Source organism: Prinia subflava, chromosome Z (genome assembly GCF_021018805.1).
Source record: "Prinia subflava isolate CZ2003 ecotype Zambia chromosome Z, Cam_Psub_1.2, whole genome shotgun sequence".
Taxonomy (NCBI): Eukaryota; Metazoa; Chordata; class Aves; order Passeriformes; family Cisticolidae; genus Prinia; species Prinia subflava.
The window spans coordinates 83426471-83443727 of record NC_086283.1 but is presented as its reverse complement, the minus strand read 5'-3'; the positions used below and the strand labels follow the sequence as shown (position 1 = coordinate 83443727).

General features: G+C 42.0%; 1 protein-coding gene across 4 annotated transcripts in view; it reads left to right on the top strand.

Annotated features, from left to right (window-relative positions):
• PDZD2 (PDZ domain containing 2) overlaps positions 1–17257 on the top strand; it is a 204188-nt gene that overhangs the window by 168792 nt on the left and 18139 nt on the right. For 3 of the 4 annotated variants that reach the window (XM_063422309.1, XM_063422311.1, XM_063422312.1), the window contains 10 exons: positions 1225–1339; positions 3040–3113; positions 3270–3477; positions 4526–4643; positions 7045–7177; positions 10172–10253; positions 11207–11310; positions 12061–12229; positions 13393–14183; positions 15360–15504. In XM_063422309.1, the coding sequence (XP_063278379.1) occupies positions 1225–1339; positions 3040–3113; positions 3270–3477; positions 4526–4643; positions 7045–7177; positions 10172–10253; positions 11207–11310; positions 12061–12229; positions 13393–14183; positions 15360–15504 (1939 nt within the window). The remainder of the gene's footprint in view (positions 1–1224; positions 1340–3039; positions 3114–3269; positions 3478–4525; positions 4644–7044; positions 7178–10171; positions 10254–11206; positions 11311–12060; positions 12230–13392; positions 14184–15359; positions 15505–17257) is intronic. The other variant, XM_063422308.1, reaches the window with a different exon arrangement.

Here is a 17257-nt window from a genome sequence, read left to right as displayed (position 1 = left end):
TTGTCTGGGAAGGTGGGCTAGTGTAGGAACTGCTGTACTTTGCAGGCATATTTCTCCCAACTGACCCATGGAGCCATGGGGAGACCTCCTGTGTCCAGGCATGGGGAGCTTCCTGCTTTCTGCAGGTTGATTTGCAGTTGATAATTGCGTGGGACTGAACAATGAGTGCAGTTACTTTGTTTGCACAAGGGAGCTAAGTTGATTCTTTCCAGAAATCAGTAATGTCTTACCAAATTGCTAGAGGCTTATAACTGTGGTGGCCTGCTCTGTTTTCACATACTGAAACAAAAGATCTGATTGTTGTATTGGATTGTAAACTCATTGCTTGCCCTGGCAGCATCCCTCAGCTGGATAGCGCTGCCCAAGGCAATAATAATGTCCATGGCTTCAGATCCTAAAGCACAACAGTTCTCCACATCCCTTGTCCGCCTGGTCGGTGACTTTTCTCTGTATTCTGTAAAATGCATGAACAGCAGTGACAAGAGGGGAAATATGGGAAAGGGTTGTGAATCAAGGGAAGTGATTTGTCTGGGAAATAACTCAGCAGAAGGGGGAGAGGTTCATTCTGCTATGTTCATCAGTTCTCAGGTCAGCTTTGCAAGATAGTCCCATAGCCTGTTGGGGTAGTGCAGGGGCAAGAGCTAATGGATGAAGCCCTGGGGATTCTATTGATCTAGATTTATTTAAATACAACATGATATATGTCCCCAGAATAATTAAAAATGTGCATGTGAGTGGTAGCCCCCACATGCCATTCTCCTTTCAGCTACATTCCTGACATTGCAGCACTGACCTTATGTCATGTTCTGAAGCTTTTCTTCTTCCTGAGGAAATGTAGGATCTGTGACATAAGAGAAACCGATAGTTAATCCTGGATAAAGATCTCAGGGGTAGAAATAGACTGTCTGTTAATTCAAAATGAATGCGTAACTGGTTTTAAAATGGGAAAGCTATCAAACCAGTGTTTTGAAAAAGCTCAAAATAATCTCAGAATTTTTGCTATATCATCTTAGGGATGCCTCCAGCTATTTTTTGGGCTGATGAGTGTTGATAATACAGTAAAAGTAAATGAGGAAATGGAAGGAGAGAGTAAGTTGGCAGTGCAGTTCATCAGAAGGTTTTAGGTTTTCATCTTTCCCTTGTCTTGTACATTACAGGCAGTCTTTCTCACACAGATGATTATAGAGTAAGGTGTCAGCTGTGTGTCTTCTCTCTTTTCTGTAGGGTCTTGGATTCAGCATTGTGGGAGGTCAGGATTCTGCTCGTGGACGCATGGGGATTTTTGTGAAGACTATATTCCCAAATGGAGCAGCGGCTGCTGATGGAAGGCTTAAAGAAGGTATGGTAGAGAGAATCTAGTTTCACAGAAAGGGCAACAGTGGGATATTGTTTCAGTCCAGGAGGAAAATTTAAGTACAGCTGTGTTTAGGCACCTGGCCAGAAGCAAGAGGCTATGGAAAATATAAAATGCCATGTTTGTTCATCCTGTGGAAGATCATCCACAGCAATTAACTTGACTGTATTTCATGTTGAGGAGTGGGAACAACAGAATAGTGGTGGTCACTTTGTTTTCCCCTTTCTCTTTCATGAACTTTATTTGCCCAAACGGCAAGCTGCAATTCTTCAGTTGGAGAGAGACAATGACAGCAGGAAAATATTGATAGCCAAAAACATCTGGCTTAAAGATGGTGGTCTGAGAAGGTGTTATATGTAGGGACATGTCTGGGAGAGACTCTTTTGAGCCCTTATACTCTCTAAGCCCCCTGGTATGATTTTGACAGGACAAGAATCAAAACCAAAATAAAAAATATGAAGGATGGGTTATGCAGTAAGATCACCCTGGTTAGAGGAGATGTAGCCAGATTTTATTACTGCTTTTCCAGTCTTGGTGTCTGAGCAGAATGCATAGCCTGCTCTGTGTGTGCTGCACCATTGTCTGAGTGCTGTGTCAGACAGACAGACTTTTAGTGTTGAAAACAGAAAGTGACCATGAGTTTAGAGAGGTGGCTTACAACCCTTCTGCAGGGGTTGTGTTACTTCGCTTCCGTGGAAAGCTGCTCCTGTGCTACTTTTCTCAAGCTGCTCCTGTGTTACTTCTCATATCATCATTCCCCTCTTTCTATCTTACCACACTTGTTGTACTTGAGGCTGATTTTGGTGCCAACTCTCACACTCGCTGCCAGAGGGAAGCTCATATCTCTGCATCATGGGTTGTGCACTTGCTGTGAGAAGCCAATAAGTAGCAGCTGTCCCATAAACCCAGCAATCATTTGCAGACTATTCATAGCTTGTAAAATACTTTTTTTTTTTTTTCTGAGGCTAGGAAAGGAGAGGAGGGGTAGACTTAGCTGATGATATTGCCCCATGTAATTTTGCACAGGTGCAAGTAAAATTACAGGAAGTGGATCTGGATCATGCTGACCCTCCTTTTAATAAAATGAAGGTAGATGGCACAGCTGGGTGTAAGGAGTAAGACCCAGAGCCTGGAATCTGGTAGAAATCTGACAGGACATGTTCCTTGAGGTGAAAAAGACATTTGTTGTCACAGCATGTGGGCTACTACACGCTTCTCTGTCCGCAAGCTTTTAGTAAGGGAAGACATTTGCTTTCTGCATGTGGATGCAAGGTTCATTTTCTCTGAACAGGCTTTGAAGTGATGTGCTGTAGTGTTTCACTTAGTTCCTCATTTCTCCTGTTAATGCGTACAAAAGAAAGTCAGTTTTTTAGTACCTTTGGACTTCATGTCATAATCATTTTCAGACTTTAGTTAAAATCCATAGCATTTTCAGCTTGTTTGTGAGAATGGGAGTGCCAAGTTAAGGATCTCTGCTGAAGAACAGGTTTTACTTTGGTAATGCATCGCTAGTAACTTGTAGAGACATTGGTACAAGTGAAAATAAATTGAGAACAATAAAAGGCTTTTTATTGAATAGCTAACTGAAATCCTTGTAATAGTGGATCACCTCCTGTTCAGGAAAGATGTTTTAAATCTTTGTAGTCTCTATATTGCTAGCTTCATTTTTTGTATTTATTTACCAGGGGATGAGATCCTGGAAGTTAATGGAGAGTCTCTACAAGGACTAACCCATCAGGAGGCCATCCAGAGGTTCAAGGTAACTTGGCTGTAGCGCTGAAGAGATTCACGCTCCTCTTCACTCATTGCCATCTCATACCCTCAGCTTGATGCTCTTTCTCTGCCACGAGTTACTGTGTGCAGGTTTAGTGACAAATGTTGGTCACCTCACTGTGGTTCTGTGCCGTGTCTGCAGCAACTCAAGAAGGGCGTGGTGACGTTGACGGTGCGCACACGGCTGCGCAGCCCCAGCCTCACCCCCTGCGTGACGCCCACCCTGCTGAGCCGCTCCAGCTCCCCCAGCGCCAGCGTGCCTGTCCCTGGCCTCGAGGAGCCCGATGGCTCCAGCCGCAAAGGACCTGGCCCCAAGGACAGGATCGTCATGGATGTGACGCTCAATAAAGGTGAGGATGCATCAAAATGGTCTGAGAGAACAAATATCTGCTTCTTAAGGGAGTTTTTGAGAAAAGGCTAGAGACTCTTATGTCTGGTGCTCCCACCCATGCCCATTTGACCTTGAACTACAGGATGAGAGGGAAAAGTACCTTCTAATGCAAGAACTTCTGAAGAGTTCCTCTTTCTGCATTTTGCTGCTCCAGAATCAGAATCCTCTTATGAGTAGCAGTCAGCGTCCATGCTGCTGGAAGAGGGAGACTGTGAGATACTGGGCAAAATGTAAATCAGCCTCCTGGCAGCCCAAGAGGAGGGCTTCTCTTAAAGGGCATCTCCAGGGAAGGCAAAGCTGCACATTGTTGAAAAGTTCCCAGATGACCTGTTTGTACTCCTCCATGAGGGTTGCTCTCATTATTTATAATTGTTCATTACAAACTTAAAGCATATGTTATATGTGCTAGACAAATACGTCTATTTTTAAGTCCTAAAATATGATGATTTTAAAGGTTGGATTCAAAATTCTGAGAGAGAGTGTAAGATGTCCAGTAATCCCTACAACGGGGATGTTGTTACCTGGAGGAAAGGAAAGGTGAAAGTGGACTGAGGTCACCATTGAACCAGAGATAATGCCTCACCTTCCTTTGTGCTTCTTTGCTGAGGAATGCCATACAGATATTTAACAAAAGATGGCAATACAATTGGCAGCATCTTCTGTGCTCGCGTGTTCTGCAGTAATGTTAAGTGTCATCTTGATTGGATTGCTGTCCCTACTCCTTTGTGCCTTGGAGACCAGATCAGACCTTGTGTGACATTTCCAGGAGGTTCCCACGGTGCAGAGTATTTGCTGAGATTGATGGATCTCAAAAAATAGTCAGGATCAGCTGTTTTCAATCCTGATTTCCACTTCTTGGTCTTAGCTTCCTGGCCGACTGCAGCTAAGGCCAGCCCTGAAACAATGTCACGAGTCCTGAACTCAGATGGGATGTGGGAACACAAACACTTGTATGTCCTGTGTGATTACAATCTGCCACGTTTCTTTGTACTTCTGGTTTTCCACAGAGCCAGGGGTTGGGCTTGGCATTGGTGCCTGTTGTCTCACACTGGAAAACAGTTCTCCCGGGATATACATTCACAGCTTGGCCCCAGGATCAGTGGCTAAAATGGACGGCAGATTAAGGTTGGTTAAAGGAGAAACATGCTGGAGTAGTTTTACAATAAAATCAATCAAGACTTTTATTTTCACCAATGGGTTGATTTAGCAGAGAGGAAATTTATACTTAAGAGTTTACCGAAAAGAATGCATTTAAGTAAAGACATTCCAAAATACTATTAAAGACCCAGGAAACGTTATTCTGTGTTCTGGTAACAGCATGGTCATTAAGGCCTGGGTTGTTGGGTTGCTTTTTCAAAAAATTCTCTATACAGAAAGCTGAGACTAATAGCACCCTTTGAAAAAGGGAAGCAGCAAGAAGTGCAGCCTCATGCTTTTTTGTGAGAGCTGCAGCCAGAGACCCCAGACTGGGAGGAAATTTGCAGAGCTCTGCTAAAAGCTCAGTCACCTAAAACTCTCTTAAAAAGGGCTGGGGTAGATGTTCCTGCAGCTGCCTGTGCCCATGGCTGCAGCAGTGTTTTTCTGCCCTTACTCTCAGTCTGGCAGGATTGCTGCAGGCTGACCAGCCCAACTCACTCTGTCATGGAGTTGGGGTGTCTTTAGGAATCAGTCATTCCCAGGGTTCCCTTGTGCCTTACATAGGATTGACAGAAACTTGCTTGCTTTTCCTCTCGTGGAGGCTTCATTTTTGAAAACCATTGGAGGACACCTTGCCAGTTTCTGCGTTCCTTCATAAATGCTGGTGGGTGCTGGCAGCATGGCTGCAGAGGGGAGACTGTGCTGAAGAGATTCTGGGACTGTATGATCCACTTTGAGTGTGTGATGTGAGCATTGGTACAGACAGGCTGAGCAAATGCCTTGCTTTCACACGGCTAGAGAGTGCCTTCTGTTTCCTGGCTCACCAGGAGAACTGCAATAGAAATCTGATATCTTGGAATAAGGGAAGAAGGGAATTTTATGGTGGCATTGCTGCCAAAACCCTTGGAAGTTCCTACCATACAGAAATGCCTACAGGAGACAACATTTGAGGGTAACTCGCTTTCTTGCGGGCCCCTTTGGAAAACATTGCAGTACTGGTTACGTCTGTATGTAACAGCTGTATTGTTTATTAGGTTTACGTGATTGATTATATCCAGGCACCCTTCCCAGATTTTTTGCTTCCTTCTTTGAGACGTTGCTTCTGTTGTCCCATCAGCAATTTATGGCTTCATATGCCAAGACTTACAGGATGGTTTCGATTTTTAGAAAACGTTAATCAAATGCTGGGTTTGCAATGCCAGGGGAGGTTTGAATCCAGCTCCTCTCTATCTGAGTTCCCTCTCTCAGTTATGTGGCTCTGCAAATGACTCCATTTGTGCAAGTCTGAAGAATGGGCAGAGCAGTGGGATGATTGCACAACTGATAAGTCACCCTTTACTTTCCCGAGCTTTTGGGTACTGAATTGCAATTATTGTTTTGCAACTGTTGTTTTAGTGTAAACACAGTGTCATTGTCACAAGTAGCCCAATATAAGCCAGCAGTAGTACATTCTTTGGAAGTGCCCATTCAAAGCAAATGTTTCAGGAATTATGAAGAATGCTTTAATGATATCCCTAGTTGATGATATTTTCTTTTGAATGGTTCCAGATGTCTGAGCACCATAAGCAAGAGTTACAAAACTGAGAAAACAGAACTAAACAATCATAGAATCATGGAATCGTTTGGGTTGGAAGAGACATTAAAGATCATCTCATTTCAAATCCCCTGCCATGGGCAGGAAACCTTCCACTAGATCAGGTTACTCAAAGCTCCATCCATCCTGGTCTCAGACACATCCAGAGCTCCTCTGGGCAACCTGTTCCAGTGCCTCACCACTCTGACAATAAAGAATTTCTTCCTAATACCTGATTTAATCCTGCCCTCTTTCAGTTTAAAGCCATACTCCCTTGTCGTATCACTACATGACCTTTTAAGTCACACAGTGTGTTTTTCTTTCAGGAGAGTTTTGTTCTGTTTTTTCTTTTTCCTTTTTAAATGGGATCTACATGTTAATTTTTAGCAAATACAGGCTCACCAAGCTCAATTTTTCCTGGAGTCATTTCCTAAACTGATACCTAAATCATGAATTTCTTATCAGTGTTTCTGCTAAGTAATTCAATATGGTGTGAAGGAACAGCCCATCTGAATCTCATTTTTCTTCTTCTGTGCTCAATAAATATCTGAATGCAGAACTGGAGCTGAAGCTTGCTTGCACCCTGGTCGGAATGCAGACAGTTTTCTTGGTTGATTTAATAGAGATTTTTGCACTGACATTTAAGTGCAGAAGGGATATCTGAGCCTCCCTCATGAACTTGAGAGGACTTAAACCATTCACATCACTGGGAGCAGCACCTTCTTTGAAAAATCTTAGCCATCAGCTGAAAGCCATCAGTTGAATTTTTTTGTGTGGAAGGTGGCTGTGATTTGGTGACTCTGTGTCTCTGTGCAGCCGAGGTGACCAGATTCTGGAGGCGGATTCTGTGAGCCTGCGTCACGCAGCATTAAGCGAAGCCTACGCAATCCTGAGTGAGTGTGGACCAGGCCCAGTCAGCCTAATCATTAGCCGTCATCCTAACCCAAAGGTGAGGAAAAAATGAGTGAGTGTATCTGGGTTGTTTTCATCTGGCACTGTGATTTGAGTCTTGCTCTCGTAAAAGCAGAAAACAAAGCAAATGGCTTTTCTCGCTGTGGCATGTATAGTGCAAGATGTCAAGATTGTAATGATTCTTTTCAGTCTTCTAAATCATAGCAATGCTGGACTGTCCCTGGTGCTTTTCACTTAGTCATCCACTGATCAATTGCATTTTCCTGGAACTTCTTGAATGAAGTGTTCCCATCTTTCTTGGTACTCGGATGAAGTAGCAATGCAAATACAGCACAAGGCCTCCTCCTCCTTAAAGCTATTTTGGAGTTACTTTGTCTTTGACTAGAATATCATTTAGGGCCAAGAATATATGTATCAACAGCTTGAATTGATCAACTATAATAAAGTAAAATCTATCCAGAGATGAAAGTTTTCCTTCAGGAGTTAAAACATGAGAATATGGAGCATACTGCTACTGAATCTGTGCGAGGTCAATTTGGAAATAAGGCTGTATTTACAAAGTAAGTGTTCTCTTTTTAAAAAATTGATGATAGAAGATGAAAGGCTATTAGCCAAGCTATAGGGAATAACAGCTTCTTTTATTTCAGTATTTCAAAGAATTTCATGAGTGTACGAAACCTTCCTGTTTAAACAGGAATGAAGCTGTAAAAATATTTGCATTAGTGAGTCCAGAAAGCTCTGACTTTTGAACTCATAACTGTAAATGGAGGCCTTAATAAAGCCATATCTAGGAGAACTCAGGTTTCTGATTTTGTAATGATTACTGTATTTTCTGCTAAATCAAATACACAGTCAACAAATAGGAGCCTACTTGCCAGAGTTTATTATCTTTGCTGAAAGGTCTTGTGCTGCTAGAAAGAAAGAGGCTGTGGTTCTGTTAAAGGTAAGCATGAAGAGGGTAAGAATCTGGCTTATAGCCTAAGATAACAGTATTTCTGGTGAGTCTGTGTGCTGTGCTGAAGCAAAGCAATGCTTCAATGTGATAGCATTGTTAAGGCATACAGACGTTTTGGAGCATCTGTAAGAAGCATGAAACAAAAACACCATGCTAAAGAGCCTGCTCTTTCTCATCTGTTCCTCTTCTTGCTGTGGTGGGGTCTTGAAAGCTGATGAGTGATCTAACCTGGTGTCTGTTGAAAGGATGAACTGAGTTAAGCTAATTGCTTGGTATTACTCAGTAACAGAGGGAAACTATTAAGTGGTTCCTATTACAGTTTTCCATAAGTGATATTTAAGATGACAACAAATCCTTTGCCAAGAAATGTATGAAAAGCTAAAAGTTAAGCTGGAGAGACCCTAAAGCATTTTTCCAGTACTGAATCCATAATCCTTTCAGTATTGAATCCATAGTGTGTCATAGCTGGATATCTGGAGGAGTGTCCATATGAGAACCTGTATTTATTGCTGTGTTACTGTCACCCATTTCCTGAAAGCACTGGGGGGATCTATAGATAAGAGTGGGTATTTTATTTTATTTTATTTTATTTTATTTTATTTTATTTTATTTTATTTTATTTTATTTTATTTTATTTTATTTTATTTTATTTTATTTTATTTTATTTTATTTTATTTTATTTTATTTTATTTTATTTTATTTTATTTTATTTTATTTTATTTATTTTATTTTATTTTATTTTATTTTATTTTATTTTATTATTTTATTTTTTATACCCCATCGTGCAGACTGGAGTTAGGAATTGGCTTGTCCCTTTCCATTTTGAACTGCCTGAGCCATAAAGGATGCTAAACACCAAAGCTGGCAGAGTTTGCAGAAGTGTGGATTTTTGGTTAACATCAAAAATGTGCTGCAGTATGCCCAGGACCTGTTTTAACTCTTGGGATGTGTTTTACCAAAAGGTTTGTGTTAAGGCTATGGATCATAGTCTAAGGATCTGGTCCATGTTCTGCAGTAACTCCCTGTGCCCCAGGAGCCCAGGGACTTTTGGTTTGCTGTAAGGTCATGACACAGGCTGGAAACAGAGATGTGTTTTTACAAAGGTTCGTGTTGTTTTGAACATTCTGATATTTAATTTCTTATTTTATAACACAAAAGATCCACAATGTATTTTGCTGCTGAATATGTTTGCTTTGATGTTTTCATGTACTTCCAAAAGAAATACCTCAAAATTTTCTTTCTGCTTGTTATTCTGAGTGAATGTGGCATTTATGCTGTCTTTAAACTGCTGAGTTTGCTTCATAATCCCTTAAATCTTCACGTTTCAGGATGACTCAACTTTGTAGTCTCTATTTATGCTGAATTTTAATTCATGTAAAGCAATGTGCATAGAAACTATTTTTGACAGAATTAATTTGCTTTCTGTTCTTTAATATATATTCCTGCAGACTAGTTGTTCCTGTATAAAACCATATGCTTTCCAGTAATAAGAATTAAATGTATGGCAGTAATTAAGGGCTAAATTAGCAAACATGGTAAAACAGTATTTATTCTTAAACCAGAGAAACATTAATTGCCAATTACTGATTTAGATTATCTTTTTTAAAAGCAAGGATAAATGAAAATTAAAAAAACAGCTAATATTATGGGAAGTCTGGTATTCTTTCACTGGGCTAAGTGTAGAATAGCTTAAGTTTCTGATGTATGCTTGCACAAAGCAGTCTTTGTCTGTTTTAAGGTCATATTTTCTCAACAAATCAATATACAGTTTTTAATTGAGTTAAAACTGGGCTCTAGTAGTTTCATTTGATTTCTTTAAGTCTGGGGCTGTTTCATTTGTTCATATTGTGTGTCACTTGGATGCAGTCTTCATCCAGCTGGCAGGCTTCTGCATCCTGGTTTTTGCAGGAAAGTGGCATCGAGAGAGTCTGAGTCAGAGGACAAGGACTTAGGAGCCCTCAGCTAGGTCTAATTGCATCTTTAAAAATAGTGGTTTATATGAAATGAATCACATACTTGTGATAAGTGGTAAGACTCTGGTATCCTGTTTGAGCTTTGTCTTCCACCCTGCTTCAGGTTTCAGAGCAGGAGATGGATGAAGCAATCGCACGTACTACCCACCGAGAGAGCAAGGACGCCAGCTCCTCTCACGTCACAGGTAGTAACATGTTCTCTTCTCCAGTGTGTGTTCTCTCACAGATGCAGGAACATTCAAGGGATGCTCTGAAGTTCCCCAGCATTGATATTTTGAGAGCCTACAAGACAGCAGAACAGTATAGGGAGCATCATCACTCTGTCCACTGCAGAAATGTTAGCACAAACATCCAGTTCAGATGGATCAGCTCTGCAGCTTATGTAACTTGCTTTCTTTCACTAGGCTGCCATGACCTGAAAGTAGGGTTGTCAAGAGGTGGTTGTTCTGAACTTTTTTTAAGATGAGGGGAAGCACAGTGTTCCCAGTAGGGAAAGAACAGGAGGGATCTACTCCATCTAGTATGCTTGCCACTACTGGCAAAAAACCCCACAAAGTATTGTGACCATTTGAAAAAGTCCAGGTGTTGCATACTGGAGAGCTATATGTTTTAACACCATTTTGATCTTCAAAGTCATGTCAAAATATGTACTCCGGCATCTCTGTGAAGTGTTTGAACTCTAGCACTTCCAAAAGTCTGGCAGATGAAAGCAGACTTTTGGCAATGGCACAGTGACCAGGAAGGTGATGTTCGGACAGAAATGTTAGATTTGTTATGATCCCCTTTTTATGTGTGTCAGCTATGATCTGCTTTGAAGCTGACCTTGCCAGTGGCTGCTAATTTGTCTTCTGAGGTTGCCCCTAGTCAGCAGCATGTTCCAACAGGTGGGGGAGACCCATCTCCTGCTTATCTCTTGTTCATAGCACTGGGCCTGGCTGGTGTAACATGTGGTAACATTCCATCTGATTTGAGGGAGAGCTTGTGAAATGCTGAATAAATCTCACTTTAGGGAAGCAATTCAGGTAATAAATAAGTGAGACTAAATGCGGCCACCAGCTCAGAAGATGAATGAGAAGCTTTTTTGGTTACATGGACCACAACTCTAATTTTTGGCATCTAACTAGTCTGTGTTTAACAGGAGCTGTGCAAAAAAGTCCATCTCCTAGTGTGAAGGCCAAACAAGGAGAGACCTCATCTCCTCTCAGCTGGACTATGAAACGCTTCTTGGAGCCAGCAAGCCGGGTAAAAGGATTAGATGCAATAAAAATAGACCCTTCTTCAAATTCAGCTCTTACTTGGTCAAGGGGTTCAAAACCAAACTTGCATGCTCCTTCTCTGTCACATGGGCTCCATAAAAGGGTTTATTTCTTGTGTCACACATTTAAATTGTGACAGCAACAAACTCCTGTTTGTCTGTGTGACAGTAGTCTTTGGGAGTGATGTGCAAAGCATGGCAGAGAAGGCTGTGGGGTCCCAGCTCCTGCCACCTCCAAGGCACCTCGGCTCTGTGGGACACAGATGAAGTTAGAAAGTGAGACCTGAGCCTGTGGGCAGAAGGCTGAGACTAAGTCCCTCTATATAGCCATATTGCAGTGGAAAAATCTGTTTTTCTTGGTAAAGCCAAGGAAGCCATAGACACTATGTCTGGAGGTACAAAGCCTTGCCTTTTTTTAGTGTAAAATGTTTATAAAGGGAGCTGCAAAAGTGGGTAGTTTCATCCCTTGTTTCTGCACTGAACCATACCTGTAGAGCAGTGGGATTTGGAATCTTTTTTTATTTATTGTATTGACTAAAAACGTGTTGATGTGCAGTGTTTCAGACATCCAGCTTCAACAGTTTTGCTCTCTATATACTGACAAGTCCTCTATTTTAAAAATTTGCTTTAAGCTTCCTTTATTGACACAGCAATATGAGTGGGCTCTGTGGTGCTCAGATGCAGGCAGGGGCTTTATGCATCAAGAACAGCTGATCACCAGGGTCACTTCTCTTCAGCAGGGATCTGTCAGCTCCGAGGCAGAGCTTTCCCAGTACTTCTCCCACGATGGTGTGAGCCATCTCCCCTTCTCTGATGCTGTCCCTGGCTCGTGTGATGAAGAGCAGCTCCGTCAGAAGAACAGGAACAGTTGGCTGGACGATGGCTCTCTTCTCCCTGGCAGCCTGAGTAAGTGATGCAAATGTGTCTGATCATTGGGCTAGTGTGGGGAGAGTCACTGAGTGCTGGGTTCCTATACAGGAGAGCTGTGTTGGTCCCAGTGCTGGTAAGAAATGCCAGGCGGTGTAGTGCAAGCCAATACTGATTGCATGAACTTCTGGAAAATTGAAGGAATTTACAAGAATCCACAGAAATGCCTGTTTCTGTAATATTTTCTTCAAAATGCTGCTCTGATAATGTGAAAATGACTTTGGTTTGGATGAAACTAGATTGACAGCACTGCAGAGTATTGGGGGCTTTTTTTGAATGACTGATCTTCTTATTTATTACATCTATTGAAAGTGTTCATAGCTAACTCAGAAACTTTGAGAGAGTCAATATATGCATAAAAATAAACAAATGTGCAATTTTACATCATTTACAATTACATTTACAATTACAGATACTTTGTATGTGTGTCTTTCTCCCCATAGTAACGGACTGAAAGAACCTTTCGTGTCCTTACCTACATTCACCTGATCACAAATTCAAAGGATGTATTTTTTCTCCCTTTCCTGTGTTTCTCAAGTAACTTCTTTATCTACAGCTTATTTTCTGTGGAAATTATTTAATGTTTAAAAGCATTTTTACATTTCTAACTAGCCACCAAAAAAAGAAAACAAAATAACTTCCCAAAAAGTAAGATGCAGTTCTTTCTAAGGAGAATGTGGAAAGGGTTCTTGGGTTTGTTACTTGCTAGTTCAAAATTGATTGTTGTGTGTTTCAGTCTTTGTTCAAGAAAGCAATTTTTACTCTCTGTGAGCTAACGCAGGAGTCCTGAGCTTAGATTTAAGGAAATGGGAACGAAACTCTGTTGTTTAAACTAAAATACACATTTGAATTAGGATCCCTTTCTTCTTTGAGTCATAATCATAATTTAGAAATAAACAGAAAATAGAGCTACACATGCCAATGAACTGACATCAGGAACTACCCATAAATTGTGGTGCTATCTGCAGTCCTCTTGATGTTTGCTGTAGGTAGAGGGAGGACATGAAAAGCTTGCCTTTTGCTTTGTGAAGAAGAGTTAAGCTTCCTCTGCAAACGCAGCCATATGTATTCTGCTGTAGTGAGATGCATGGTGTTAAAAATCATCTTTAACTACAGTTAAAGTATAAATTTTTTTCCCCTAGCTGCTAGAGATGCAGGAGTGACAAAAGCAAATGGTTTGGCTTCTCCAGCTAGTGGGAGGTCATCTGGCCATCACAACAAGCACGTGGAGTCTGTCCGACCCGGCATTCTCAGTGACAGCCCCAAATCTGCCCGCAGCCCCTTTCACCGACAGAGAAGGGTTGTTTTCTATGATGGTGACGCCAGTGATGACGACGAAAGTTCCCACTTGCACAGAAGCCAGAGGGCCAAGAGCCAGGAGGATGCTGGCATTGTCATTACAACCTCATCTGTAGAAATCGATGATGAGAGCCAGGATAGTGAGTCATCAAGATACAGTGGCATGGAGACATCTTCCCCTGTCTTCAGCAACTCTGTGGAGTCTGCAGACAACACGCTGGAGCAAATTGAATCTCCTTTTTTCCCCATCATAGCATTTGATTACTCTAGTGTGCCTGAAGTTCGTTTTGGCAGCTTGAGTTTGAGGGAGCTCCGGGAAGCACAACTTGAATCCAAGAGATCACCAAAACTTGAGCACAGAGCAGTCACCAGAGTGAAAAGCATGATGAGCACTGAGTGCCGAAGCCTTCAGAGACACAGGACAGAGGAGCATGGCTCTTACAACAAACCTGTTGCCAGGATGCTCCCTCACAGCAAGAAGTGTGAAGCACCTGATCCCGTTGGGCCGGGCCAGGTTGAAATTGTCACTCTGGTTCGCAATGAGCACGAGTCATTCGGCCTGGATTTGGAAATCCAAGCCATGCCTTTAAAAGTTGTCGTCACAGGGATGCGGCCAGGTGGACCAGCAGAAATGGTAATTTGCAATTTAAGTTGCTTTATAAGGATGTGCTTTCCCATTGTGGGGATGATTATTATTATTCTTTTTATTGTTGTTATTATTGAGCAAGTAGTCTGTTGAGAGTAAGCACAACTGAGGTGTTTGTCCTTGCTGGGCAAAATGTCTCACTCCATGTTGTTCTGGAGCTCCTGCTAAATAAAGTGTTTCTGAATCAGAAGTTCACTCAGGCTAATTCAAAACTAAAAGAGGCAGGACGCAGATCCACCGAAATGGTCTCACCACGCCCCCCCCCCATGAAATTGCAATTTTGAGGGAATGCAATTTTTGTATTTATTTTCTGACTATGGGCAAAAACAAAATAAGTAAATCCTGATGGCAGAGGATGGTGGTAACAAATGTATATTATGGTTTACTATTTTATATGCACATGTCCCTGTATTACAGGGATCTGGAACCAAGACGATTTAGGTGTTGGCCAGGTTTGCCAAGAGCTACAGTAGTACCAGTAACACATTGCTCTTCTGCATCTCATATATGCCCATACTAATATGGATATATGCTTCATGCTGGTTGTGGAATGGCTAGATGCGGAAGTGCAGAAAGAGGAATAACACTCTGGTGTACAAACCTGGCTGTAGCATTTTTAATCTCATTACTGGCCACTAGAGTAAGAGGGGATATGGCATAGCAGCTTGAATAGGGCTGTGAGATTTGGGAATCTGGGGTTTGTTCCTGTCTTTTTCTCAGACTTACATGGCAGTATTTAGAAACAAACTTGTACCTTAGGAGCTCAGTTCATGTCTATTCACTGGTTTAAGAGAGTTCCACCTGAGAAGTGGTTCATGCATGGAATTTAAAAATTATGGTGTTCCAGTCCTGAAGAAGCTAGGGCTGATCCATCCGACTTCATTTAACTAAGAGGGCTGTGTCCTCCATCCTGATACTCATCTCCCAGAGAAACCAGCAGATCTTTTGACCTTCCTGTTTTAGATTAATTCTCCTCCTGGCAGGAACGCAGTCTGTTCTTTATTTATGTGCTGGCAAACTGACAGCAGTGGTACCTGTGCTCTGCAGTGACGTAAAACGGGGGATGTTGCTCGTAAGCTATTAATTGCTTCCCTGCAATCTTTGCCTCTGTGGCAGGGCATCTGATGTGTATTTATAATTTCCTTGAATCTCTCTTTGCATCAGGGATCAATGGGCAAGATGGCTGTAGGAGATGAGATTACCACCATCAACAGCATCCCCGTCAGCAAGATGATGTATGAGGAAATCTGCTTGCTTATGCAGTGTCTTCCCACATCTGTAACCCTGGAGATCCAGAAGGCAGCATCAGGTGAGAAAGTAGTTTTGCTTTTGTACTGTTCATTCTGGGTACCAGTGAACAAAACACCCTTGGATCAGCTGGGGCAGACCTTCTGCTGTCGTAGCTTTCCACATGGATTCAGAGAAGAGGACAGGGGAACATTGTGTCTCCATTGGTGAGCCAAGCAAAGCACTTCATCACCCTGGCTTCGGTGTCCTCTCCAGCACCACAATAAGGCGAGAAAACCTATTTCTGTGTGGGGTATTCAAAGCTCCCTACACACAGTAGGTCCCTCCTGCCAATGTTTGCAGAGGTCTGAGTCATTTGATGCAGTTCTGGAGCTAAAATGGTAGTGACTCTTGTCCTGACAACTCATTTTATTGCTCTGCCAGTTCATGAAATATATTGTCCCCTTATAATCAAATCTCTGTATCTCTCTTAAATCTGAAGTTCTAGTAATCTTTTTATGAATGAACAGTAAGATACTAAAAGCCTCTTTTCTTTCTTTCTTTCTTTCCTTCCCTTTTATGTGTCAGAAGTCTCTAAAGTGCAGGAAGATGAAACAGAAAATCAAAATCTTACAAAAATGTTTATTTGCATGTTTCGTTATAAAGTTTGCTAGTGTGAGTTGAAATACTTGATACCTTCTTGCTTTCTGCTCATGGCTGATTTATGCTGCTACAGCAATATATAAATCCCCACAGACGGTACAAATTATGTGGTGTGGAAATGAGTGTTTGAAAAAGAAAAGCATACTTTTCAAATTTGGGAAGAACATAATATTTTGCTTTGTTCTAGCTTATGATCTTCTTTGTGTACCTATTAATACCTGGGAACTTAAAGTGCTTCCAGATGCTTGACTTCTAGTTGTTCTTTAAGGAATTCCAGGCTTGGCAGGATCTTGTTCTTGTTTCCTTATATTGCTGTGGCTTTTCAAACCAGTAGCATTGGGATAAGGACACATTGGCAGTACTTTGTAAGGCACATCACCCTTCCCCTTGTCCTATCCCGCTGCCAAACAAGGTGGTCTCTTCAGCATGTGATCCACCATGCTGAAGCAGGGGAGGACTTCAAATTCTAACTTGGCTGCTTCAGGTTGCCCTCCTGAGGTCTTTTTCTGTTGATTCCAGGAGGAATCGGCACTGCTTAACATGGATATCTAAGTTAAGTGATGTGGATGATCCTGCAGGTTTGTGTTGAAAAGTACAGAGATGCGCAGGCAGCTTTGTATGAGAAGGAAAGGATGCTGAAACTATGAATAACTTCTCCTTCTCCATACACATTGTGGGCCCCATGTCACAGTAACTGGCCTTCTGGAAGGCAGCTTGAATGGGGATGCATGTCTCAGAAGCAGTGTAGAGAAGTGGAATCTGGTATGTAGGATGAAGTGCTGGAAACTGAAGATAGGGAGAAATGGGTGAGCAGGAATGTGTCAGAGTGCAGCAGTGACAGGGAGCTGGGCTGTGCTGCCCAGGAGTGGGTTAAACATGTACTGGAAGCAAGGAGAGGTCTGTGCCAGAAATGCAGTAAAGCCCATGTGCTTAATGTGTGCATAACGTCACCCATGCGTGTCACATTGAACACCTGCAGAAGTGCTGAGGGGTCAGAGCCAAGTTATTTATGCACAGACTATCACTGTGTTATCTGGTCACCTTTGCTATGTCAGGACTTTCTGTACTCCCCAGCATCTCTATTGGAGACTTCAGAGATGCAGTGATGAGAAGCAGTGCTGCTCAGCGTGACTTACTGCATGCTGACACTTCGGTAGTTGGCTGCTTGGCTG